The sequence below is a fragment of the Lampris incognitus genome, chromosome 5, assembly GCF_029633865.1.
Source record: "Lampris incognitus isolate fLamInc1 chromosome 5, fLamInc1.hap2, whole genome shotgun sequence".
In the NCBI taxonomy this organism is placed as follows: Eukaryota; Metazoa; Chordata; class Actinopteri; order Lampriformes; family Lampridae; genus Lampris; species Lampris incognitus.
In genome coordinates this window covers 64,030,846-64,055,998 of record NC_079215.1, presented here as the reverse complement: position 1 = coordinate 64,055,998, position 25,153 = coordinate 64,030,846, and the positions used below count along the sequence as shown (strand labels likewise).

The window sequence follows — 25,153 nt, the reverse complement described above, 5'->3', positions numbered from 1 at the left end:
GCCATGGCCCCCATTGTGCTGAGGTTGATGGCTGGTAGTGCCAACAGACCTGCTGGTGAACGAGATGGAGTGTAAGTCTGAAGGAGGTCTGTGAGTTAGATTATGGCAATAACCTTTTAAAGTTACCCCGCCGTGAGACAGGAAGCAGGGGACCGACAAGGTCAGTGGACTTAGTCCATGCTGCAGGTTTCTGGACGAGTTGGCTGCCAGGACTGCACTGCAGTTCGTTGGACTGCTCTTTGTCAGGGACCTCCTCCCTTGACCTTACCACCACGGGCGACCCTACCAGGAGCGTAGCTCCACACGGCGTTGGTCTCGGGACCACGCGAGCTTCTCCACCCCGACAAGGAGACAACCCACGCAGAGTGGAGTGTCTATACAGACTCTGGTGCATTATAGCAGTGGGAGGGACACAGTGACTGGGAGGCGAGCGTGGCGGCGGTGAATCCAGTAGCGCTGACCTCAGGGCAGTACCCCTGCACTTGGTTCTCAGTGGTGATCAGCTTGGTGATGACGCAGAAGACCGAAGCCCCCTGCAAAACACACAGCACAACGTGACGTGATTAGCCACCAGTAGTTCCCTGTCGGTGCACCCGTCTCTCCGGCCATCCACCCATCTGCCCCACGCATCACCTTTCTCCGCCCGCCCTCCACCCGTACCTGTGTCGGCGTGACGTAGTCGGCGACGTCCATGACCTTGTCGTTATAGATCCCAAACCCTTTGACCTTGGTCATCACCGAGGACTCTATCGCCGTGTCCCTCACCTGGTAGGCCTTCTCGTGGACAAACACCCAGCTGAAACACACACACACACACACACACACACACACACACACACACACACACACACACACACACACACACACACACACACACACACAAACACACTTTATTATTCCCATTAAAGTCGATTTTTTTCGTGCATTCCTATATTTTTGTGCATGTTTCCAAAGCTTGACGTACTGGCAGTTTTTGCGGCCCGTTACCATAAAAGAAAGCAAGAACGACTTAGGAAAAGTCTGAACCAGCAGTACCAGCCCTGCACAGGAAGCGGACTCCGTGTCACAGTGAAAGTCATCCATTAGTTGATCATCTATTATGGATGGTTACGTCGTCTTGACACCGAGTAGGACTGACGCTGTTGCACATGGAGGCACCGCTGAGATAATACAGCGCGCGCTCATATCGTATAGATTGATACCTCGGTCCTCGGTTGCCGAGACTATAAATTTAATAATAGCTATAGACACTTATTTTGAAAGAGGGACTCTAACTACACAGGAAGTAGTCATCCGGGGCAGGTTGCACCAGTTTATGGTAGTGTACCTTTCACACTAGTCTTTACCGAGCCCTAATTTGCCCCAGACTAAATAAAACACGGCTGCACCCCCCCTCCCCCCCCCACCGGTGATTATAGACGGGCTTCCTGTTTACAAACATGACTGGGTGCGTGCTCAGCCAGGGGGCACGAGACGCGTACTCTTTTGAGAGCTGCCAATGGAAATGCTCAACATTCCAAAGCTTTGGAATGTTGAGCATTTCCCCACTCGTCCTTTTGGCGGTGCAGTCAACAACTGCGCGTCATCCCTGCTGTACCCGAGCTCCACCTGGGTTAAAATCTCGGCGCTGTAGCTGCTTTCTGCCCCCTAGTTGCGCACGCATCTCTGTGACGACGTTGCACGGAACCCCCCCCCCCCCCTATAAAGAACTCACCCGTTATTAAATTCGTACCCATGGCGTCTAGGAGGTGTCGTCAGCGGAGGTAGCGAACACAGAACTGTAACGTTGTATCAAAACAGCAATAACACCGTTACACCTAACGTAAACAACAATGAACACAACAATGGCTGACCTACACCCATCCATCCATTACCATACCGCTTAGCCTACAGGGTCGCGGGGATGCTGGAGCCTATCCCAGCAATCATTGGAGGGCAGGCGAGGAGACACCCTGGACAGGCCGCCAGACCGTCACAGGGCCCACCCACCGCCCCCCCCCCCCAGGGACAATTTCGTACGGCCGAGTCACCTGACCTACACATCTTGGACTGTGGGAGGAAACCGGAGCCCCCGGAGGAAACCCACGCAGACACGGGGAGAACATGCAAACTCCACACAGAGGACGACCCCCAAAGGTTGGACTTCCCCGGGGCTCGAACCCAGGACCTTCTTGCTGTGAGGCAACTGCGCTAACTAACCACCGTGGCGGCCCTGGCTTCCACCATTTGGAGCTATCATTTGAAAATTGAGAATATATTCAAGAATATTCAGTCATTACCCCTTTTTGCACAATAGACTGCATCCTCTTGATTAACATGATGACGTGGAGGTCTTTATCTGACACTGGCTCATGAGGCAGGGGTGCGGCTCCGTATCTACATATGTAAATGGTTTTTGATTGGCTGGCTGCTGTGATGTTTGCCTAGAAACCAATTTACACTTTACCACATCTTTACTTCTTACTATTTGCATTTGAACGGTGCAGCCAAAATGAGTAAACTGCTAATTTAAAAAAAAATAAATAAAATATATTGCTAGTTTTTCTCCTTATCCCACCCGATTAACCCAGTGGCATATGGCCGGAACTCTTGTGGAATAACTCCCCTGGCTCACGTTTCCACAGGAAGGAGATAGCCGTAACACCAGCTTCCTTCAAACTCGTGCCGGCGGCACTCGCTACTTTACCCGCTGAAGCCTCCTCGCATGGATTGCGTCACCTTCAGGCCGCGAAGGAGGCGTAGGGAGAACGCTTTCAGTTGCTTGGCTGCAGGCGCCCGGATGGGCCAGAGGGGTCGCTGGAGAGCGGCGAGTCCCCGAGCACTACACCGATCTACACCACCTATCCGTCGGGTAAGGGTGTCCTAATGAACGCCTTACCCCGTGGACGCTCTGGCCGCGACCGGTTACGCCGAGTCTGGGATACGAACCTCCCAGCCACGTGACGAGCGGGTTGCAAGACGGCGGTTTATTCCGCTCGGCCACCAGAGCGGAGCGGTGTAAACTGCCAGTTAAACACAGTTTCACTGTTAAAAACGACCGAACCCCGTCCGGCTCAGTAGTCTACAGTCACGTAATCGTTTGCACGCGTCGTTTCAACCTCCCAAATAATCTCAAAACAAGCCGTGTTTAAAGCGCCACGGCACGGCCCCCGCCTGGAGCTGCGCCCGAAGAGGAAACACCGAGGGCGGTGTGACAGGACGCGGAAGCGGGGCAGGCTAAGCTAGCTGCTAGCTCATGCAGATCGGCGGTTCCTACAGTCTTCCTGGCTGGCGTCCGCTCTCCTGGACAGTTTGTGTTGCCCTGCTGTGGGCTGGGGGAAACCGTAGTAGATGATCCGGATCCCTGGTACAGGGCGCACCGTAGACTGGGAGGCAGTAGAAGAAACGGAAAAATCAAGTGCAAAAAACCCCCAGAGAGGCAAGCAAGTGCAAGTAGAGAAGGGCTTTAGAGTAGACACCTGAACATAATGGCGTCTACTACTATAAGACGAGGCAGGTCCCAGATAACCTGCAACCTGGGGTCACGTACGGGTTAAGGTCGGCCTCAAAGGGGGACGCGTTTAGACTTGCTGAAGGCAGGAAGTGAGTCATTAGTTCCGATGGAGACCGGGAGGTCGTTCCACCATTTTGGGGGGTGGGTGAGAGAGAAGTTGGGATCCGGATAAAGTGAAACCTGAACCTGAAGCGAAACCACATCCCTGTTGGACTGTACAGTGTGTCGTCTCACTCACAACAGTTTACCGCCATATTCTGTCATCTGCTGGGGATTAACAGGGGATTCAGACCAAGAAGGCTGTAATGTATGTACCCCCCCCCCCTCTCTCTCTCTCATGCTTGTTCATTATCTAATAAGGATGCCAATTTCCTGGGCAAAGGATGGAGTTTGTCTAGCTAAGCAGACCCACACAGACACAGGGAGGACAGCACAGGGTCATCATTAATAAATAAGGATTATTGTGGTTGTGTCATCATTTACACACAAGAGACCCGTGGACACGTATCAGTGAAAGCTATGGACACGCATCAGTGAAGCCTTTGGACACGTATCAGTGAAACCTGCTGTGGACACGTATCAGTGAAACCTGCTGTGGACACGTATCAGTGAAACCTATGGACACGTATCAGTGAAACTTATGGACACTTATCAGTGAAACCTGCTGTGGACACGTATCAGTGAAACCTGCTGTGGACACGTATCAGTGAAACCTATGGACACGTATCAGTGAAACCTGCTGTGGACACGTATCAGTGAAACCTGCTGTGGACACGTATCAGTGAAACCTATGGACACGTATCAGTGAAACCTGTGGACACGTATCAGTGAAACCTGCTGTGGACACGTATCAGTGAAACCTATGGACACGTATCAGTGAAACCTGTGGACACGTATCAGTGAAACCTATGGGCACGTATCAGTGAAACCTGTGGACACGTATCAGTGAAACCTGTGGACACGTATCAGTGAAACCTGTGGACACGTATCAGTGAAACCTGCTGTGGACACGTATCAGTGAAACCTGTGGACACGTATCAGTGAAACATGTGGACACGTATCAGTGAAACCTGTTGTGGACACGTATCAGTGAAACCTTTGGACACGTATCAGTGAAACCTATGGACACGTATCAGTGAAACCTATGGACACGTATCAGTGAAACCTGCTGTGGACACGTATCAGTGAAACCTGTGGACACGTATCAGTGAAACCTGCTGTGGACACGTATCAGTGAAACCTATGGACACGTATCAGTGAAACCTGCTGTGGACACGTATCAGTGAAACCTGCTGTGGACACGTATCAGTGAAAGTGACTCAGTATGGTAACGCGTCATGACGAGTGGCTGTAACTAGTGGTTAATAAATGAATTATATGGCGCGTCTCATTAACACGTTTGAATGTGGCACATCTCTAGTGTCATCCTCCCTTTTTAAAAAAAAACAATCTAAACTTGAACCTCGTCCTAATAATACCACCTGCCGGACGGTGCAGACTGAGAGATTTGCCCCAACCTGAACCATTTGGCAATGTGTGAAAGAAAGTCTGATTTAATTCAAGTTTGAATTTTCTTGTATTTTGCCCGTCACGCTTTTATGAACAATAATTCAAAAAAAATCACAAGACGGTTATTAACATTCTTAAGCAGCCCGCTAACAGGAACCAGTGCGTGGTTAAGAGCATGGAGGAGCCTCATCCCTCATCAGTGCCTCTACTGACAGTCGCTCATTATAACACGAGACCAGACCAGACCGGATTCATGGCTAGATTCCTGCTGAGCTGGAGGGGAGCTGAACATTACTGACCCAATGAAGTAGGCGATGACGAGGAGCTGCACAACTCTGTTGATGATGCCGATGGTCCAGCTCTTCACCACCACCGACTTGGTGGTCTCGTAGGTGAAGAAGTCTCGAATGCACGACCACATGGCAGCAGGCACTAGTGTGTGGGTGTGTGGGTGTGTGAGAGAGTGAGAGTGAGAGTGAGAGAGAGTGAGAGTGAGAGAGACTGAGAGTGAGTGAGAGTGAGAGAGAGAGTGAGAGAGAGAGAGTGAGTGAGAGAGTGAGAGTGAGTGAGAGTGAGAGAGAGAGTTAGAGTGAGAGAGAGAGAGTGAGAGTGAGAGTGAGAGAGAGAGTGAGAGTGAGAGTGAGAGTGAGAGAGAGAGATTTTAGGTGTCAATAAAATCAAGTGGTTTGTGCCTTTGCAGGTGCTGCAGTCTTCAGATCTACTTGATTAAAGTCATTTCGATGGCACATCAACACTTCCCATGGGTCATCTCTACTTCTTTTGGTATTAGTTCAGACAAATAAAATTCCAAATCGTCTTCAGCCAACCCATGAACTCAGATTTCCAGATATCCAAGAGTTGGTCTGGAAGTCCAGCTGCTTGTAGAAAAGTAAAGCAGACACGTGTGCTCCTTTGTATGTCGGTCTCCAGTCCAGGTCGTGTTTGTGTGAGACCAGTCGCGGCCTCCGCGGGGTCATGGAAAGCGGACCTTCAAGTTCGGCCGTCCGTCCGAGAAGCCGGCGAGAAGCCCTCGTCTGCCGAGCCTCGTCTCCACACCTTCCCCCCCTCCTCTCCCTCTCCGCGCCATCTCTTTTTACATAAACAATCAATTAACTTCCCCGGCTCCTCCCCCCCTGCCCCGTTCTGCTCGCGCACACGCAGACACGCCCACCGACACGCCCACCGAAGAACACTTATTCACTAATAACGCACGCCACCGCCGTATGCACACCCACTCGGCAGCGCGCGCGCGCGCACGCGCGCGCACGCGCCAACCGCAAATCACATCAAGCGGATCGTGTTTCACAACAACCCAGTTACGGCTGCCCTCTATCTAATGACGGCCAGAAATCTTCTGGCAACCATTTAAAAGAGTCACTTCCGACGAACGGTCTGGCGGAATAATGGGCCGTGATTAGATGAGAACGAGGAAGCGGTGAAATGTCATTGAACTGATCTCGTTTGTTGATGTGCATTAGGGAACAACCCCTCTCTTTCTCTCTGGCCCCCAATTCTCTGTCTCTTTTCTCAGGATCTAGAAAGAGGGGAAGGGAGCGCGCGCGCGCGCGCACGCACACTTGCACGTCTACATTCATTACCTAGCTCTTAGCCCCAGCCTTTACCATCAGAACTATATACGTATGTCTACCCCTGCTGCGATGGACCGGCGGCCTGTCCTGGGTGTTTCCCCGCTTTCCGCCCAGTGGCTGCTGGGATAGGCTCCAGCATCCCGCGACCCTAATTAGGATAAGCAGCTTGGAAAATGGATGGATGGATGGATGGATATGATGTCTTACATCCATTTCTCAGAAACTGTGTGCATCCCATCCAAGACAGTGACTCTGACTGTAATTCTAACCTCATGCTAAATCCAGATCCTAACCCTAAAATAGACCCCTAAAGAAGCGAGGACCAGACAAAATGCCTCACTTTGCAAAAAGGTCCTCAGTCTTATGGTTCAAAACGCAAACTGGTCCTGGCAGCGTAGCGGTTTATTCCGTTGCCTACCAACACGGGGTTCGAATCCCCGTCCTTCCTCCGGCTTGGTCGGGCATCCCTACAGACACAAATGGCCGTGTCTGCGGGTGGGAAGCCGGATATGGGTGTGTGTCCTGGTCGCTGCACTAGCGCCTCCTCTGGTCGGTTGAGGCGCCTGTTCAGGGGGCAGCGGGAACGTAGCGTGATCCTTCCACGCGCTACGCCCCCTGGCGAAACTCCTCAACTGTCAGGTGAAAAGAAGTAGCTGGCCACTCCACATGTATCGGAGGAGGCATGTGGTAGTCGGCAGCCCTCCCCGGAATGGCAGAGGGGGTGGCGCAGTGACCGGGACGGCTCGGAAGAGTGGGGTAATTGGCCGGATACAATTGGGGAGAAAAAGAGAGAGAGAGAGAAAAAACCAAACAAACCCCAAACTGGTCCTCGCAAAGTTAGAAGTAGACAGAATTTGTAAAAGCATCTATAGAGCAGGACTGCTCTACCTCCTGCCAAGTCGAAGGTGACACGGGGATTCAAACTGGCGACCCCCATGTTGGCAGGCAACGGAATAGACCGCTACGCTACCTGGATGCCAGAGGCGTTGAGGTTTGTCTCTGTTTACTGGCGTGGGAAGGTTCGCAAGAGCAAGCCACTGTACGCCAGTACAGCATTCCACTGGTGTCCTATGATCCTGTACAGGAAATCATACACAACTTGTTGCAGAAGAAAAGCATCCGGCCTTGCAACAGCACCTACTCAGCACTGCTTTGGCCACTGTTAAAGCTCAATCGCAAATGGCGACTGACCATTGACTACTGCAGGCTTAACCAACCGTTTCCTCTGTCCAGATGGCCCATGACCCAACTGGAACAAGAGCTCCCTAAAGCCAGGGATGCCAAATACTTCTCTTTCGCTGATGTAACATCAGGGTTCTGGACTATTCATGTTGCATACCAACATAAGTTGGCATTCACCTTTGCTGAGTTGAAAATCTTCCTGAATAGTGTATGCCTTGATGCTAGCAATTGGGGTACCCTTATCTATGTCTTTGATGCAAAGTCTCACTGTGGACTCCCACCTGGGGGAGTCAGATCATGTGCTCAGCAACCTACTGCCACCGGTGCAAAGATCTCTCTTTCCAAATGTCAATGGTGTAAGACCAAAGTAAACTACACGGGCCTCCTTGTGGGGTCAGAAGGTGTAGAGCCGCAGGTGAGCCGTGTTCAAGGCGTTGTGGACATCAAGGCACCATCAAACATCTCTGAAGTTCTAGACAGTTTGCCCTGTGCCTGAATATCATCGTGCAATCAGTGTCAAGTCATGGTCCATGGAGTACCGCCCCTTTAGGGCGATATCAGTCTAGTTGAAAATTGCCCAGATCGGTTTGATAGACTTTCTTGGCAAGGCAATTTTTCTTCAAACTGCAGGCAATCTCTGCAGGCAATCTCGGGAGGGCTTGCACTCACGTGTTTTCGGGGCAGCCAGCCATACTTCATTGGCTGCTGCTAAATGTTCTTGCTATGCGTCTGCATGGTCATATCGGAGCATTCAAGATCCACTAGTAAACAACTAAAAAAAACACAAACAAACTATTAAATACAATGTATATTGAGAGATTACATTACATTACATAACAGTCATTTAGCCGACGCTTTTATCCAAAGAGACTTACAATAAGTGCATTTGATGTAGGAAATCAGGAGAGTTACTAGTCCTCAGAGGGCATAAGTGCATCTTCTCTCTAAGTAAGCATCTAAGAGCAAAACCAGTGCTGGGGCAACCAGGCGTCCCGAGGCAGCAGAGCCAAGTGGTCGGGCGGGGGTGTAGGGCTGGACCTTGGCCTGGAGATAGGAAGGAGCTGTTCCTTTCACTGCCCTGTAGGCCAGCACCAGAGTCTTAAACTGGATGCGAGCAGCTACTGGGAGCCAGTGTAGGGACATGAGAAGGGGAGTTGTGTGGGAGAACGTAGGCCGGTTGAACATCAGACGAGCTGCAGCTTTCTGAACAAGCTCCAGAGGTCTGATGATGGTCCGTAGTCCAGCCGGGAGATGACCAGAGCCTGGATGAGCACCTGTGCCATCTCGTCGGTGAGGAATGGGCGAATCCTCCTGATGTTAGAGATGCAGACTTCACTACAAAATCAACTGTAATTCGTTTAATTCTGAACCGATTTTCACGAAATCTGGTTTGTTAAAACACGAGAAATTGAACATTTTACTGGTTACTTATTGGAATTAAGTTCAGTTACCGGGGGCGGATCTAATCAGCTCTATGCCAAAACATTTACCTTCCGAATAGCCACAACTTCCTCTGGAACGTGCAGGCTCCGATCTATGAAGAGGCATCATCAAGCATAAATTATTTGGAATTCCAGCTTTCGTGAGTTTCTCCAAAAATGTAGATTTCTGTATCTGTTATATTGTTATAAACCTGCCTGGTTGCTTGGGCAACTAAGGGGTGTCACCTACATGCATCATCTCTTGGAGAAGGTGAAAAAGCACGAAACAGGGAGGGTCAACATGGCCACACAGCTGGACGAGAGCTACAGGAAAGCTGTGCGTCATCACAACGATGAGTTGAGCAAGAACCGCCGCATTGTAGCTCGTGTTATCGCTTGTGTGACGTTTTTAGGACTGTTCCGAGTATCCTTGGACAAGCACCGTTCCGGGGCGGTGCTTTGCGAAAGGTCAATCCCCCCCCCCCCAGAGAGATTTGGCAGGAGCCGCCACTGTTGTACAGTAAAATTAAGAGTACAGCAAAACATTGGAATTTTCAGCATAGAAAAGTCGCATTTTGGCTCTTTTGCAATTATTACGTCCATCCATCCATTATCTTAACCGCTTATTACATTACATTACATTACATTACAGTCATTTAGCCGACGCTTTTATCCCAAGTGACTTACAATAAGTGCATTATTTAACGTAGGAAATCGGGAGGACTACTAGTGCATCTAAACAAGCATCTAAGAGCAAAACTAGTGCTGAAGTAAAAGCGCAAGAAAGAGATTTTTCTTTTTTAATGAGTGAATACAATAAGTGCTAAGAACAAGTAACAGGGTAGTAGCTCTTAAAGAGGCGAGTTTTCAACCTGTGGTGAAAGACGGGCAGCGACTCCGCTGTCCTGACATCAGTGGGGAGTTCAGTCCACCACTGTGGGGCCAGGACAGAACAGAGCCGGGACCGGGTCGATCCAAAGCAGGGGCCTCTGAGCGACGGGGCAACCAGGCGTCCCGAGGCAGCAGAGCCAAGTGGTGGGGCGGGGGTGTAGGGCTTGACCATGGCCTGGAGATAGGAAGGAGCTGTTCCTTTCACTGCCCTGTAGACTAGCAGCAGAGTCTTAAACTGGATGCGAGCAGCTCCTGGGAGCCGGTGTAGGGACATGAGAAGGGGAGTTGTGTGGGAGAACGTAGGCCGGTTGAACACCAGACGACCTGCAGCTTTCTGAACAAACTCCAGAGGTCTGATGGGTTAGAGTTAGGCTTCAGCAAGGAGGGAGGTGCCGTAGTCCAGCCGGGAGATGACCGGAGCCTGGATGAGCACCTGTGCCATCTCGTCGGTGAGGAATGGGCGACTCCTCCTGATGTTATAGAGGAGAAATCTGCAGCAAACGACAAGTTGGTCGTCCAGGATCCCACCCAGATTCCTCGCAGTCCGAGGTGGCGTCACCACTGCTGCTGTCAGGGTCGCGGGGATGCTGGAGCCTAGCCCAGCAGTCACTGGGTGTGCAGGCGGGGGAGACACCCTGGACAGGCCATCAGAACCAAGGGCCCTCCGGAGACGTTTTGGCGACCTCTGCTGGACGTTTTAAACAGCGTCCTGTTGTTTTGCAGTGCGCAGCACTTCTGCGCGTACCCGGAAAAACATGGACCCACATGTTTGACGCGTGAAAATTTCACCGTGTCTCACTCAGCGGCGAAAGCTCCGATGAGCAGGTACGGGACTAAACCAGCCATAGGTCGTTTTGTTGTTGTTGTTGTTGTTTTGTGAGGAGGGGGTCTGAGTTTAAGAATGCTTCACGTTGATTTACATTGTCTACCTGCGCAGCGAGCCACATTTAAGCCTCGCTGCTAGCTGTTTGACGTTAGCTTGCATGAAAACTACCCGCCTGTGTCTTGTACACCACCAACCCTCTCATGATGGTGTACAAAACGGGTGTAGGGGACTCTCAGTTCCAGCCCCCCCGAACCAGCACCCCCGGTTCCCCTTTATCACAATGCTGTTGTTGTTGTGTGTATCATTTACTGCATGTGTTTATGTTAAGAAGTTGGGTATGGGACCATGGTGTACTTCACACAAATACCGCCAGCCTGGGGTGTGTGCCAATAGTGTCTCGAATCTGCAGAGTCAGAATCGTGTTTGTTGGCCATCCAAAGGAGTTGAATCAAGTGCAGCTGGACTTGGTGTATATCCGTGAAGACTTTTCGCCTCTCATCCAAGAGGCTTCCTCAGTTTGTGCCCTTCTGACTAGACCAAGCTACTTTGGTCTAGACCAAGCTAGTCTGGTCTAGACCAAGCTGGTCTGGTCTAGACCAAGCTACTGTGGTCTAGACCAAGCTAGTCTGGTCTAGACCAAGCTGGTCTGACTGGCTGCTGATGAGACTCACAGACACATTTGTGGACCATGCAGGTCTGCACATACTATATGGAGTTTGACTCCGGTTTCACCACAACACAACCATCTCCAGCACCGACTTATACAGGCGATACAAGAGGCGATAAAGTGCAGTGGTGCAGAGAACAGTTTCTTGACTCTTGAGGGCTGTGAGCCCATCTAAACTCAGTTTCCCCACCATCCTTGTAAACATGTTCACCCGTCGTTTGGTACAGACATAGCTGAGATGCCTGCGAGCCAAGCGAATAAACATTCCTTCTTGTGAAGAGATCAATTAAACGGCGTATGATATTATTTTGAGGCTGACAGAGTAGGACTGGGCTATAATACAATTTTGTGGTTTACAGTCTCTATGTGGAATTGTATCAGGGTGAGTGCAGATATTGCCATATCATGATGCACAAAAATTCTCACAAAAATTGGTCTGAAACTTTTGAGGTAGTATTATTTTATAACTAGTTTCGATGTGTTAGTTGTAGCTGGACCCAAGGAGCAGCATGGACGGTACTATTGACAATAGTTGGTGCTGGCTCTGTCTGGCTGTCTATCAATGCAGATAAATCCAACAGAGCCATTATTGATCTTATTAGCTGCAGCTGTGTTAATCCTGCTGCGCTACCGTCACAGAGAACCAAGACCAGCCTGCCATGTTTTAACTCTTACATGGTTTTCAACCTTTAGATATCAGCAAAATCACTAAAATTGTCTCAAAGAGGGCTGAATCAGTTCATCTGGACACAAGATTTATTGACAGATATGTTTCATCACTCGTCTAAGTGACCCGTTCAGTCTAAACTGACTGCAGGTACCCCCACTCTTATAAACAATACAGTGGCGTAACAGCCGAAACCAACGATCCGCTTCATATGCAAACTACCATGACCATTTACTAGAGTTTCAATGGCCATGTGTACTATTCACAGAGTATCTGGGAATGTTTGCAATCACAGCACTGTAAGATGTCGACAGATGCACTCTTATGCTGCCCCCCCCTTGGTTCAGGGATGGTTGTTCCCTCCTCACATAGATGGCCTCTTTGACTCCCCGTTCAAACCAGCGTTCCTCCCTATCAAAGTGTCTGTGAATGTTCTCATTCATCCAGGTCATGGTTATCCAAAGGAGTTGAATCAAGTGCAACTGGATTCAAGGATCTATACCAAGTCCAGTTGCATTTGATTCAACTCCTTTGGATCCCTATCAAAGATGTGCACACCCTCATCCTTGAAAGAATGACCACTGGCCTGTAGATGGTGTAGACTGTGGAGTCCTGGCCTGACGGGGTAGCTCTTCTGAGTTGTGCCATGCTCTTGGCCAGCGTCTGTTTAGTATCCCCAATGTACAAGTCACGGCAATCCTCGCGGCACTTAACAGCATATACTATATTGCTCCGTTTGTGCCAGGGGGCCTGATCTTTGGGGTGGACCAATTTCTGGCACAGCTTGTTTTGGGGCTTCAAAGCAACTGAGATTCGGTCTCGACTTTTCTGAGAGTCCCACCACATACAGAATCACCACTAGTTTATGCTTAGACCGCTGTTGTCCTTCTCCTCTCTTCGATTGGCTGGTGCACTGTTTGGGCATCTTCCTGGCTTTGACAAACTCCCAGGGCCTGTTTAATGTGGGATTTCTCCCCTTTTCCCGGCCACTGTGTCAGAGGGGACATTGTCAGCTCAGTGGTACAGGGTCCTGACAACTCCTAGTTTGTGCTCCAGTGGATGATGAGAGTCAAACCTTAAGTACTGATCAGTATGTGTTGTTTTACGGTAAACGTCAACAATCAAATGTCCCCCATCACCAATTGCAATTTCGCAGTCTAAGAAGGCCAACCTGTCATTTTTCACATCCTCCCTGATGAACTTGATGTGGTTGTCCACAGAGTTACATCGGTTGCCATCTTACAATGCCGTGATTGCAGCCATTCCCCAGTCCTCTGTGAATAGGAAACATGGCCATTGTAACTCTAGGTAATGTCAAGCCCATATTTGCACATGAAACTGATTGTTATTTTCAGTCGTTATGCCACTGTGTCTATAAATATATGTATAAATCGAGAGTGTATGTTTGTATGTTCACTTAAAACTCCAGAAATACCCATTGTAGAACAAAAAGAAAGGTATCATTAGAATCAGCACTTTCCAAGGAGTGCACAGTTCGAAAAATATTTCAAAAACCAAATAAAAAAAATGTGATTTATTTGCGAAAGAGGCACTCCAACGATGCTTTGTGGAGACTTCCGGCACATCCTTCCAGTGGTCAAGGGAGGCACTACATCTGACATTGTCAATGCTAGCCTGAAGGCACGCAGGTGAACTGATTCAACTATCTGTGATTTTCTTACCTGGATTATTGAGCGTGCATAAAAACACTAAAATGGTGTGATGTTTAGTTTTTCTTTCATGCAGTCTTACGCTTTATCAGCCGTGTTCATAGAAGAATCCGTGTGGTTGTCCAGGTAAAATGGCCAGCGAGCTGTCAGAAGGGAAAAGTCCGACGTCGTCGATGGCTGAGGAGGAAGCGATGGACATCACTGTGACCACGCAGCTGGAGAACCTCAACGTCACCCCTGAGGAGATCACACCCGCAGTTACACACAAGCATCTGGATGGAGAGACAAACGACGCACACACGGGTGAAACGGCAGCAACGCCCTCTGAGGACGACGTGTGCACTGTGGAAACGGCGTCGGGTGAAGGGGACGGGTTCTGTGTAGGAAAGGACCCCAAACATGACAGCAGCTCAGAGGATTCAGACAGGTACACACACACACACACATACTAGATTCGGTTTATCATTTCCTGTGAAATTATTTCATTTGGGAAAAACTTTTAACTCAGCGACACGGTTAAAACGTAGGGTTTACTCATCAACCCAAAGCAAATCAAAACGACTTCTGTTCCTTTTGTTGTTTATTCCAAAAAAATCCTCAGCTCCTGAAGAGAGGTAGCTGTAGAGCAGGTTAAAGGTGCAGTCCGCAGTTAGTCAGACGTTGTAAACGTTGACCGCCTCATTACTGTCGAATGAACGAAACAGTCAATACCACATTGATCTCATTTCTTTTCGAGACTTTCAGTTTATCTCCATTTCCTTTCTTTGTTTTTGATTCCCCCCTTTTCTCCCCAACTGTACCCGGCCAATCCCCCCGCTCGCCGAGCCGTCCCGGTCGCTGCTCCGCCCCCTCTGCCGATCCGGGGAGGGCTGCAGACTACCACATGCCTCCTCCCATACATGTGGAGTCGCCAGCTGCTTCTTTTCACCTGACAGTGAGGAGTTTCACCAGGGGGATGTAGCGCATGGGAGGATCACGCTACCCCCCAGTTCCCCCTCCTCCCCGAACAGGCATCCCGACCGAGCAGAGGAGGCGCTAGTGCAGCGACCAGGACACATACCCACACATCCGTCTTCCCACCCGCAGACACGGCCAATTGTGTCTGTAGGGACGCCCGACCAAGCCGGAGGTAACACGGGGATTCGAACCGGCGAACCCCGTGTTGGTAGGCAACGGAATAGACCGCTACGCTGTAGAGCACTCCTATTGTACTCCATTGGGTGAGGCGTGGCGTTACAGACTGCTTTTCCACCTTTTGCCAGTTGGGACGTATAAGAGACGTTGCTCAGGTGTAAAATGTGGTTAAATAAATGAAACTCCAGCGTAAATATAGAACTGCAAGAAGTATTCTGATGCCCTTGTTTTCCTTTCTCTGTCCTGCCTCCTTCAGCGATAGCTCCTCTTCCTCCTCCTCCTCCTCTCCCGCTCCGTTTGCTCCTGTGCTGGAAGAGGAAGATGACGATGAAGGTTTCAGCCAACCAGCTCTTAAAACACGAGACGAGGTCCTGCCGGAGGTGAGGAAGAGGCGGAGATGCCATGGTGGCTTGTGTCTTCTGAGGACCACAAAGATGTTGGAGTTTAGACTGTAGTTTTTACAGAGTAGTAGTAGTAGTAGTAGTTTAGTAGTTGTAGTTCAGTGGTGGTAGTAGTAGTAGTAGTAGTTGTTGTTTGTTTAGTATTAGTAGTTGTAGTTTAGTAGTATTATGTTGTCGTGGTAGTAGTTGTAGCTAAGTTGTAGTAGTTTAGTTGTAGTTTAGTAGTTGTAGTAGTTTAGTAGTAGTTGCTGTAGTAGTTTAGTAGCAGCAGTTGTAGTTCAGTGGTAGTAGTAGTTATAGTTCAGTGGTAATAGTAGTTGTAGTAGTTTAGCAGTAGTTGTAGTTCAGTGGTAGTAGTAGTAGTTGTAGTAGTTTAATAGTAGTTGTAGTTCAGTGTTAGTAGTAGTAGTTTAGTTGTAGTTCAGTGGTAGTAGTAGTTGTTGTAGTCCAGTGGTAGTAGTAGTTTAGTAGTAGTTGTAGTTCAGTGGTAGTAGTAGCTGTAGTAGTTTATTAGTAGTTGTAGTTCAGTGGCAGTAGTAGTAGTTGTAGTAGTTTAGTAGTAGTTGCAGTTCAGTGGTAGTAGTTGTAGTTCAGTGGTAGTAGTAGTAGTTCAGTGGTAGTAGTTGTAGTAGTTTAGTAGTAGTAGTAGTTCAGCAGTAGTAGTAGTAGTTTAGTAGTAGTTGTAGTTCAGTGGTAGTAGTAGTGGTAGTAGTAGTTCAGTGGAAGTAGTGGTAGTTTAGTAGTAGTTGTAGTTCAGTGGAAGTAGTAGTGGTAGTAGTAGTTCAGTGGTAGTAGTATTGGTAGTAGTAGTTCAGTGGTAGTAGTAGTAGTTTAGTAGTAGTAGTAGTTCAGTGGTAGTTGTAGTGGTAGTAGTAGTTCAGTGGTAGTAGTATTGGTAGTAGTAGTAGTGGTAGTAGTAGTTCAGATGTAGCAGTAGTAGTAGTAGTAGTAGTTCAGTGGTAGTAGTAGTAGTAGTAGTAGTTCAGATGTAGTAGTAGTAGTTCAGATGTAGTAGTAGTAGTAGTAGTAGTAGTTCAGTGGTATTAGTGGTCACCATGTGTGGCTTAAAGTCCGTGGTCAGATCACTGGTTGATTTTATATCATTATTTGTGAAATCAAGAGTTATGGTGTATGTATCCCAATATGTTTTATATATTTTCATGGGATTTGAAAAAATAATATTGAGTATAGGGGTGTGAACATTTACACGTGTACATGCTCCTAAATGTTAAACATTTACTGATGATTCATAACCGATATGTTTTCATCACAGTCTACAAAAATAAAATAAAATAAAGTCAGCTTGCGGTACAGACTTGCTCTTCAGGTTCAAGATGAGCTGAAGAGTCGAGGTGTGAGCGCTTAAGTTTTGTATTTTTGTGTTTCACAGTAATATTATAGACAGAACAGTAATAATAGTGTGTGTGTGTGTGTGTGTGTGTGTGCAGGAGCTGCCAGCAGTTGAGGAGGTGTGTGTGTCTTTACCGGAAGATGCAGAGCTCCAGCCAGTAGGAACAGTGTCCAGCATCATACAGAAACTTGGTGAGTTCGGGGTGGGCCGGCAGACACACAACTCAACCACTCATGGACCGACAACACAAACCCATACATGTAGAACAGGCATGTGGGCAGACACACTGGACTCCGTTTTCCGCCACAGCTCCACCTCCTCTGCCGATCTGGGGAGGGCTGCAGACTACCTGACAGCGAGGAGTCTCACCAGCAGGGGGATGTAGTGCGTGAGAGGATCACGCTACTCCCCCCAGTCCCCCCCCCCCCCCGAACAGGCGCCCCAACCCACCAGAGGAGGCGCTAGTGCTGTAGGGACGCCCGACCAAGCCGGAGGTAACGAGGGGATTCGAACCGGCGATCCCCGTGTTGGTAGGCAACAGAATAGACCGCCACGCCCCCCCCGATGCCCCGCACCAGAGCACCTTTAGACGCATTAGGAAACATCACGTTGGGACCGCTCAATGGAAACTGAGCTGCTTTGTCGAAAAAGAGAGCGTTCGCAGGCTAAACGGGCGATGAAACACATGTTGAGTGGAGCAATGGAATACGAATGGAATGTAATCACATGACCCTCCACGAGGAGTCCTGTTCACTTGTCCCGCTTCCTTGTGGGTGCTGAAGGTCGCACGTGTGACCCGCGACCCGCAAAGCTACGTCCGTGGTTTTATATGAAATGTACCTGATTCGCATTTTATATTTTTCGACTTAAGAAAGTTTCGTTTAACGGGGGCGTCCGGGTGGCGTGGCGGTCTATTCCGTTGCCTAGCAACACGTGGATCGCCGGTTCGAATCCCCATCTTGGTCGGGTGTCCTACAGACACAATTGACCGTGTCTGTGGGTGGGTATGTGTCCTGGTCGCTGCACTAGCGCCTCCTCCGGTCGGTCGGGGCGCCTGTTCGGGGGGGGACTGGGGGGGAATAGCGTGATCCTCCCACGCACTACTACGTCCCCCTGGTGAAACTCCTCACTGTCAGGTGAAAAGAAGCGGCTGGCGACTCCACCTGTAGTGGAGGAGACAGACATGTGGTAGTCTGGATCAGCAGAGGGGGTGTAGCAGAGACCGGGACAGCTCGGTGAGTGGGGTAATTGGCCGGGTCCAATTGGGGGGGGGGGTATATGTATGTCCTTTGAGATGGATGGATATCAGCCATTCAGTTTGGGTAAACGAGGGGGGGAGCCAGCTGTTGAGGAGGGAGTTTGCCCCTCAACAACAACAGGGTTTCTCTCGTTTGTGCTCGGCTATCCCCGGTGGCTGGGTTCCAGCCTCGCTTCAACATGTCTGCCATGAATAATAACGAACTCTTTTCTCCCCGTGTTGCGACAGTTATCGTCCAGTCTTTGAGAGGCACGCCGCCGTTGACGGACGACAGCTTCATCTTCGACTCCGACAGGCAGGCTATGGGGAAGGTAAGCGGGCGGTGAAATACTCGTCGTCTCTGCTGACGCATCCGACGTCTCTCCCCCAACCGTGATCGTCATGTCATCTCGGCGATTTTGTTGCCTCGTATTTCGTGTCGCAGCCCAAGCTCCGCTCGCCGATTAGAGAAATGAATTGCGAATTGGTGAGACGAATTCTGCCGATCCCCCGAGGAGAATCTCGCTACATTTACCACCCGAATTGGGAAATTGCTCTCAGTCGTCTACAGAACGTGTTGAATCCCATCGCGGTTTTCCTCGGGGAAGCGACTTTGCGACGTTTGCTGTGTGTTTGAATCGAGACAGTTTCGGAAAACATCAAATGTAGTTTTTCAGTTGTTCAGCTTATCATTCGGCCAAAATGCAACTTGATTGATTGATTGATTGATTGATGGACACTTTCAACTAGTGCTTGTGCTTGTACTCTTCTTTTCATATATATCATGTATTGATTGACCTTGACTTTGTTGCTTAATTCCATTACAAAACACTTGAGCAGCCACACGTGATTCTGAAACCCCGTTTACGGCAGCAGATAGAAGAAGGACGCCCTCCCTGATGGTCTGGATCAGGTTCATGAGGAGAAACCTGCAAATGGGCTCTTGCTTGCCTCATGTACAACTGGAAACGTCCCTTCAAATCGACCCCTGGCTTGCTTCTGCTTTCCCCCGTTTCCTCTCTTTTTGACCTTGTTACTTCTCTGCTTCATCCTTAATTCATTCCCTTCCGTCTCCCCTTTCTTTTCTCCTCCTGCTCGCTTCCTTCTCCTCCTTCCTTGCCCTTTCCTTTGGAGCTGGGCATCACTTTTGTCAAAACAATTGACCTTATTTTTAGTGTGTTTGACCCCAGAGGGATCTAGGATCTAGGCATGGCAGAGGAAGATGCAGGGCACAGGAAGAGATGGGAATAGATGATCCACTATGGCGACCTCTAATGGGAGCAGCCGGAAGTAGTAGTGGTAGATTCTGTAGTAGCATGTTCAGTCTTCCTCAGACAGTTCGGGCTCAAAGCCCAGTCCTTGTCTCCTGCTCTTTCAGTGGCAGTGTCAGTGGATGAGCTGAGGAGGGAGCACTTCCACTGGCTGTGGCGGCAGTGGTCTCGTCGGCCTGAAGTTCACCTGTTTTCTTTTCCTTGCCTGCGGTTCCACCTCCGCAATAAAGCTCCGCATAGCTCAGTTTGCTTCAACTGCCCGGATGACAACAAGTACCTGAAATACTGTTAAGAATTGCGCAGTTTCCTGGGCGTGCGGCGGGGGGCATAGCGGTCTATTCCGTTGTCTGCCGACACGGGGGTCTGCGGTTTGAATCCCCGTGTTACCTCCGGATTGGTCTGGTGTCCCTACAGACACAGTTGGCAGTGTCTGCAGGTGGGAAGCCGGATGTGGGTATGTGTCCTGGTCGCTGCACCAGCACCTCCTCTGGTCGGTCGGGGCACCTGTTCGGGGGGGGAGGGGGAAGGAACTGGGGGGAATAGCGTGATCCTCCCACGTGCTACGTCCCGCCTGGTGAAACTCCTCCCTGTCAGGTGAAAAGAAGCGGCTGGAGACTCCACATGTATGGGAGGAAGTATGTGGTAGTTTGCAGCCCTCCCTGGATTGGCAGAGGGCGTGGAGCAGCAACCAGGACGGCTCGGAAGAGTGGGGTAATTGGCCAAGCACAATTGGGGAAAAAATGGGGAAAAATCCCCCAAAAAATAACATAAAGGTAACACTTTAGTATGGGGAACGTAGTCACCATTAATTAGGTGCGTATTAGCATGCAAATTAGCAACATATTGGCTCTTAATTGGTCATTATTACGTACTCATTAATGCCTTATTCTGCATGGCCTTATTATACAACCAGTAAGCCATTAACTATGAGTTTTCTCTCTATAACCTCAGAAGTATTGCTTATTAGTAGTACCATCTCAATATGCTTTGCTTAGTATGGCCTTTATAAAGTGGTAGTACCACAAGAAGAGTTATTCTCCCTTAATAACACTTAATGAATATGGTCTGTTCTTACATAACAAAACACAAAACTACAAGTGTTCATAGTGTTAAATTACTGTAAATTAAGTTTTTGTTACTTAGCATATGTTCCCCATACTAAGGTGACATCTTGATCATTACTAATTCACTAGTAATTAAGTTTTTTTATGTTCCCCATACTAAAGTGTTGCCAAAATAAATGGTGCAGTTTGATAACTGACACAATTACGTATTATGCAGATCCAGCAGACCGAAGTGACAAGAGACCAGCAGCTTTCTGCAGCGAGTGTAGGAAATCCATGTTTTTTCTCCTGGCCAGAATGGCGGGGGGGTCTCCAGAATTTGCTCGCCAGAGACTACATTTACCCGTGTTTGGCGACTGACGAGTGTTCATTTTGGACCCTGTTTCCAGTGGATTCAATATTTTAGTCAAAAACCATTTTGCTCGATTATCACATTAAAGTTTCTTCATTGTATTTGGTTACGTCTCTTTTCCCCCTCTCTTTTTACCGACTGTCTTCTGCACATCTCTTTTATCGCAGGTGTTTGAGGTGTTTGGTCCGGTTTCATCACCGTTGTATGTTTTGCGATTCAACTCCGTGGAGCAGATTAGCAACAAGGGCTTAACAGTTGGACAGAGTGTTTTCTATACGCCCTCTAATAAAGAGTACACTGGATATATACTTACACAACAGCTTAAAATGTGAGTACACATGCACAGCAACACACACACAAAGCAGATTAAGCTAATGCTATGAACTGATGTTCATGTTAGGAATTGAATACCAAGTGTCCTTTGAATTTAAAGGGGTTTTTCTTGTTTTTTTCGTTTATTCAGGTTAAAAGGATCTGATGCATCTTGGAAGAATGACCAAGAACCACCTCTAGAGGTAAACACACTCACATACCCACCTGCTAAATAACAACGCAGAGAAGCTGAATTTATTTGCATCAGCCGAGTGATCATTTAGTGTACTCCGATCAGCCAAATCATTAAAACCACCTGCCTAATATTGTGAAGGTCCCCCTCATGCTACCAAAACAGCTCTGACCCGTTAAGGCATGGACTCCACAAGACCTCTGAAGGTGTCCTCTGGTATCTGGCACCAAGACGTTAGCAGCAGGGCATGGACTCCACAAGACCTCTGAAGGTGTCCTCTGGTATCTGGCACCAAGACGTTAGCAGCAGGGCATGGACTCCAAAAGACCTCTGAAGGTGTCCTCTGGTATCTGGCACCAAGACGTTAGTAGCAGGGCATGGACTCCACAAGACCTCTGAAGGTGTCCTCTGGTATCTGGCACCGAGACGTTAGCAGCAGGGCATGGACTCCGCAAGACCGCTGAAGGTGTCCTCTGGTATCTGGCACCGAGACGTTAGCAGCAGGGCATGGACTCCACAAGACCTCTGAAGGTGTCCTCTGGTATATGGCACCGAGACATTAGCAGCAGGGCATGGACTCCACAAGACCTCTGAAGGTGTCCTCTGGTATCTGGCACCAAGACGTTAGCAGCAGGGCATGGACTCCACAAGACCGCTGAAGGTGTCCTCTGGTATCTGGCACCGAGACATTAGCAGCAGGGCATGGACTCAACAAGACCGCTGAAGGTGTCCTCTGGTATCTGGCACCAAGACGTTAGCAGCAGGGCATGGACTCCACAAGACCTCTGAAGGTGTCCTCTGTTATCTGGCACCAAGACATTAGCAGCAGATCCTGTAAGTTGTGAGGTGAGGTGTCCATCGATTGGACTTATTTTTCCAGCACATCTCACAGATGTTTGATCGGCTTGAGATCTGGGGAATTTGGAGGCCAGGGCCACACCGTGAATTCTGTCATGTTCGTCAAACCGTTCCTGAACAATTTTTGCACTGTGGCAGGGCGCATTATCCTGCTGAAAGAGGCCACTGCCATCAGGGAATCATCATCAGCGGCAGTCTCTCAGGGTTGAGTATGACTGTAATCCCTCTGGGTCGCTCTGGGTCCTCAGGTGTTCATAGAGGCTGATCTTGGAGCCGCACAATGGGAGGGCGCCTGTGCATGACAGCTTTTTCAAGGAGTGGCTGATGTGCCTGCAGCCACCACACGGTCCTTGGCAGGGAGGTGGCCAGAGTCCAATGTCATGGAGAACCAAGACGATTGGGGACCACCTTCTGTTGCAGCCTTCATCCACCTTCACTGCCATTGTGACCTGGAAACATCTTCCGCCAGTTCTGCCGTTGAGGTCTTTGTTGGATCACGCTTCATCTGGAACCTCCCCCTTGACCTATCCGCCTTGGGTGACCCCACCAGGAGCCAAGCTCCGGACAGCATAGCTTTGGGATCATTGGTACATGCAAGCTTCTCCACCAAGGTGGCGATCCAGGAAAAGAAATGTCAGGGAATACCATTGCCATGAAGGGGTGCACCTGGTCTGCAACAGTGTTTAGGTAGGTGGCACGTGTCAAAGTAACATCCACATGAATACCAGGACTCAAGGTTTCCCAGCAGAACATTGCCCAGAGCATCACACTGCCTCTGCCGGCTTGTCTTCTTCCCATAGTGCATCCTGGTGCCATCTCTTCCCCAGGTAAATGACACACATGTACCCGGCTAGCCACATGATGTAAAAGAATAGGTGATTTATCAGACCAGGCGATGTTCTTCCATTGCTCCATGATCCAGTTCTGATGCTTACGTGCCTGCCCATTGTAGGCGCTTTCGGCGGTGGACAGGGGTCATCGTGGGCACTCTGACTGGTCTGCGGCTACACAGCCCCATCCGTACCAAGCTGCATTGCACTGTGTTTTCATTAACTTTTTCAACAATTTGAGCTGTAGTAGCTCTTCTGTGGGATCAGACCAGATGGGCTAGCCTTCGCTCCCCATGCACATTGTTGAGCCTTGGGCGCCCATGACCATTCTGCCAGTTCATTGGTTGTTCTTCCTTGGACCACTTTTGGTAGGTACTGACCATTGCGTACCAGGAACACCCCACAAGACCTGCCATTTTGGAGACGGTCTGACCCCGTTGTCTGGCCATCACAATTTGGCCCTTGTCCAAGTTGCTCAGATCCTTACACGTGCCCATTTTTACTGCTTCCAACACATCAACTTCAAGAACTGACTGTTCACTTGCTGCCTAATATATCCCACCCCTGGACAACATTGTAATGAGAAAATCAGTGTTGTTCACTTACCTGTCAGTGGTTGTAATGTTTTTGCTGGTCGGTATACATAACATATAGTCCTGCCCTCTATTGGTGTCCTTGATAGTTAATGTAATAGATCTCGAGTTTTTCCTTTTATCTCGCCTGGGTAAGGAACACCACAAAATGGGTCATCTTTTGTCACTGACCACTAGTTTTCGGCTCTTAAAACTATAAATAAGGCTCAAGTCAAGACTGGTAGGACTAGACATCTGTGATCTGGATCTGTTTTCTTTAGGACAGGATCTGAAATTGTATCAAAGACGGATTAAAATTGATCTCTTGTATCTGCTACATCAGTCAAACTATTACAGCCAGAATGATCTCATGGGACCATTTTTATGACTGCTGGTTGTGTTGGTCTGCCATAAGAATTGAGTGTCGTGTGGATTTCACTGATTCCGATTCAAGTTCAGATTTTGCTTATCGAATCCAGTTACAATCAAAACCCATTCTGGGTTTTTCTCCCCAACTGTACTTGGCCAATTACCCTATTTTCCGAGCCGTCCCGGTCGCTGCTCCGCCCCCTCTGTCGATCTGAGAAGGGCTGCAGACTACCACGTCTCCTCTGATACATGTGGAGTCCCCAGCCGTTTCTTTTCACCTGACAGTGAGGAGTTTTGTGGCAAAACTCCTCACTCCTCATATGATCCTCCCATGTGCTAAGTCCCCCTGGCTAAACTTTCGCCAGGGGGACTTAGGATCATGCTATTCCCCCCAGTTTCCCCTCCCCCCGAACAGGTGCCCTGACCAACCAGAGGAGGTGCTAGTACTAGTGCAGTGATCAGTACACATACCCACATCCTGCTTCCCACCCGCAGACACAGCCAGTTGTGTCTGTAGGGACGCCTGACCAAGCCGGAGGTAACACAGGGATTCGAACCAGCGATCCCCGTGTTGGTAGGCAATGGACTAGACCACCATGCCACCTGGACGCCGATTCTCAGAACACAGGAATCCCCGTGTTGCCTCCGGCTTGGTCGGGCGGCCCTACAGACACAATTGCCGAAGCCAAATGTGGCTATGTGTCCTGGTCGCTGCACTATCGCCTCCTCTGGTCGGTCGGGGTGCCAGTTCAGGGGGGGGGGGACTGGGGGGAATAGCGTGATCCTGCCACGTGCTGTGGCCCCCTGGTGAAACTCCTCACTGTCAGGTGAAAAGAAGCGGCTGGTGACTCCACATGTATGGGAGGAGGCATGTGGCAGTCTACAGCCCTCCCCGGGTCAGCAGAGGGGGTGGAGCAGCTACTGGGACCTCTCGGAAGAGTGGGGTAATTGGCTGGATACAATTGGGGAGAAAAAAAAATCCTTTTAGATGGATGGATATCAGCCATTATTTTCGGTAAAAGAGGGAGAGCCAGCTGTTGAGGAGGGATTTTGCCCCTTAACAACAACAGGATTTCTCTCGTTGTTCCGTTAACGAAGCCTCGAACTGAGGCCGTTTAGGGCCTGAAGAAACATTCAGTTATGGATTTCCAGGCAAACGAAGTCGGTTTGCTGCTGCACAGGTAAATGGTGTTCAGCTAACAGCAGCTAGCATAGTAACCTCAGACGTGTTGTAACTGTACCGAGCAACGAGGACTCGCTCTTTCTGTCAGCATCCTCCACAGACCAGCCGCTA

The 25,153-nt window shown here is 49.3% G+C and overlaps 2 protein-coding genes across 2 annotated transcripts in view; one reads left to right on the top strand and one right to left on the bottom strand.

Moving 5' to 3' along the window:
- The window catches only part of p2rx3b (purinergic receptor P2X, ligand-gated ion channel, 3b), a 14,956-nt gene extending 9,533 nt beyond the window's left edge, over positions 1–5,423 (bottom strand). Inside the window, 3 exon segments of the mRNA XM_056280587.1 lie at positions 446–533; positions 661–796; positions 5,302–5,423. Coding sequence (XP_056136562.1) covers positions 446–533; positions 661–796; positions 5,302–5,423 — 346 coding nt within the window.
- Positions 5,424–10,835: 5,412 nt separating this feature from the next.
- The window catches only part of LOC130113428 (H/ACA ribonucleoprotein complex non-core subunit NAF1-like), a 16,634-nt gene continuing 2,316 nt past the window's right edge, over positions 10,836–25,153 (top strand). The window contains exons 1-7 of the mRNA XM_056281030.1: positions 10,836–10,910; positions 14,042–14,342; positions 15,306–15,429; positions 16,899–16,992; positions 18,288–18,370; positions 20,893–21,053; positions 21,189–21,240. Of these exons, the coding sequence (XP_056137005.1) occupies positions 14,047–14,342; positions 15,306–15,429; positions 16,899–16,992; positions 18,288–18,370; positions 20,893–21,053; positions 21,189–21,240 (810 nt within the window). The 5' untranslated portion in view covers positions 10,836–10,910; positions 14,042–14,046. The remainder of the gene's footprint in view (positions 10,911–14,041; positions 14,343–15,305; positions 15,430–16,898; positions 16,993–18,287; positions 18,371–20,892; positions 21,054–21,188; positions 21,241–25,153) is intronic.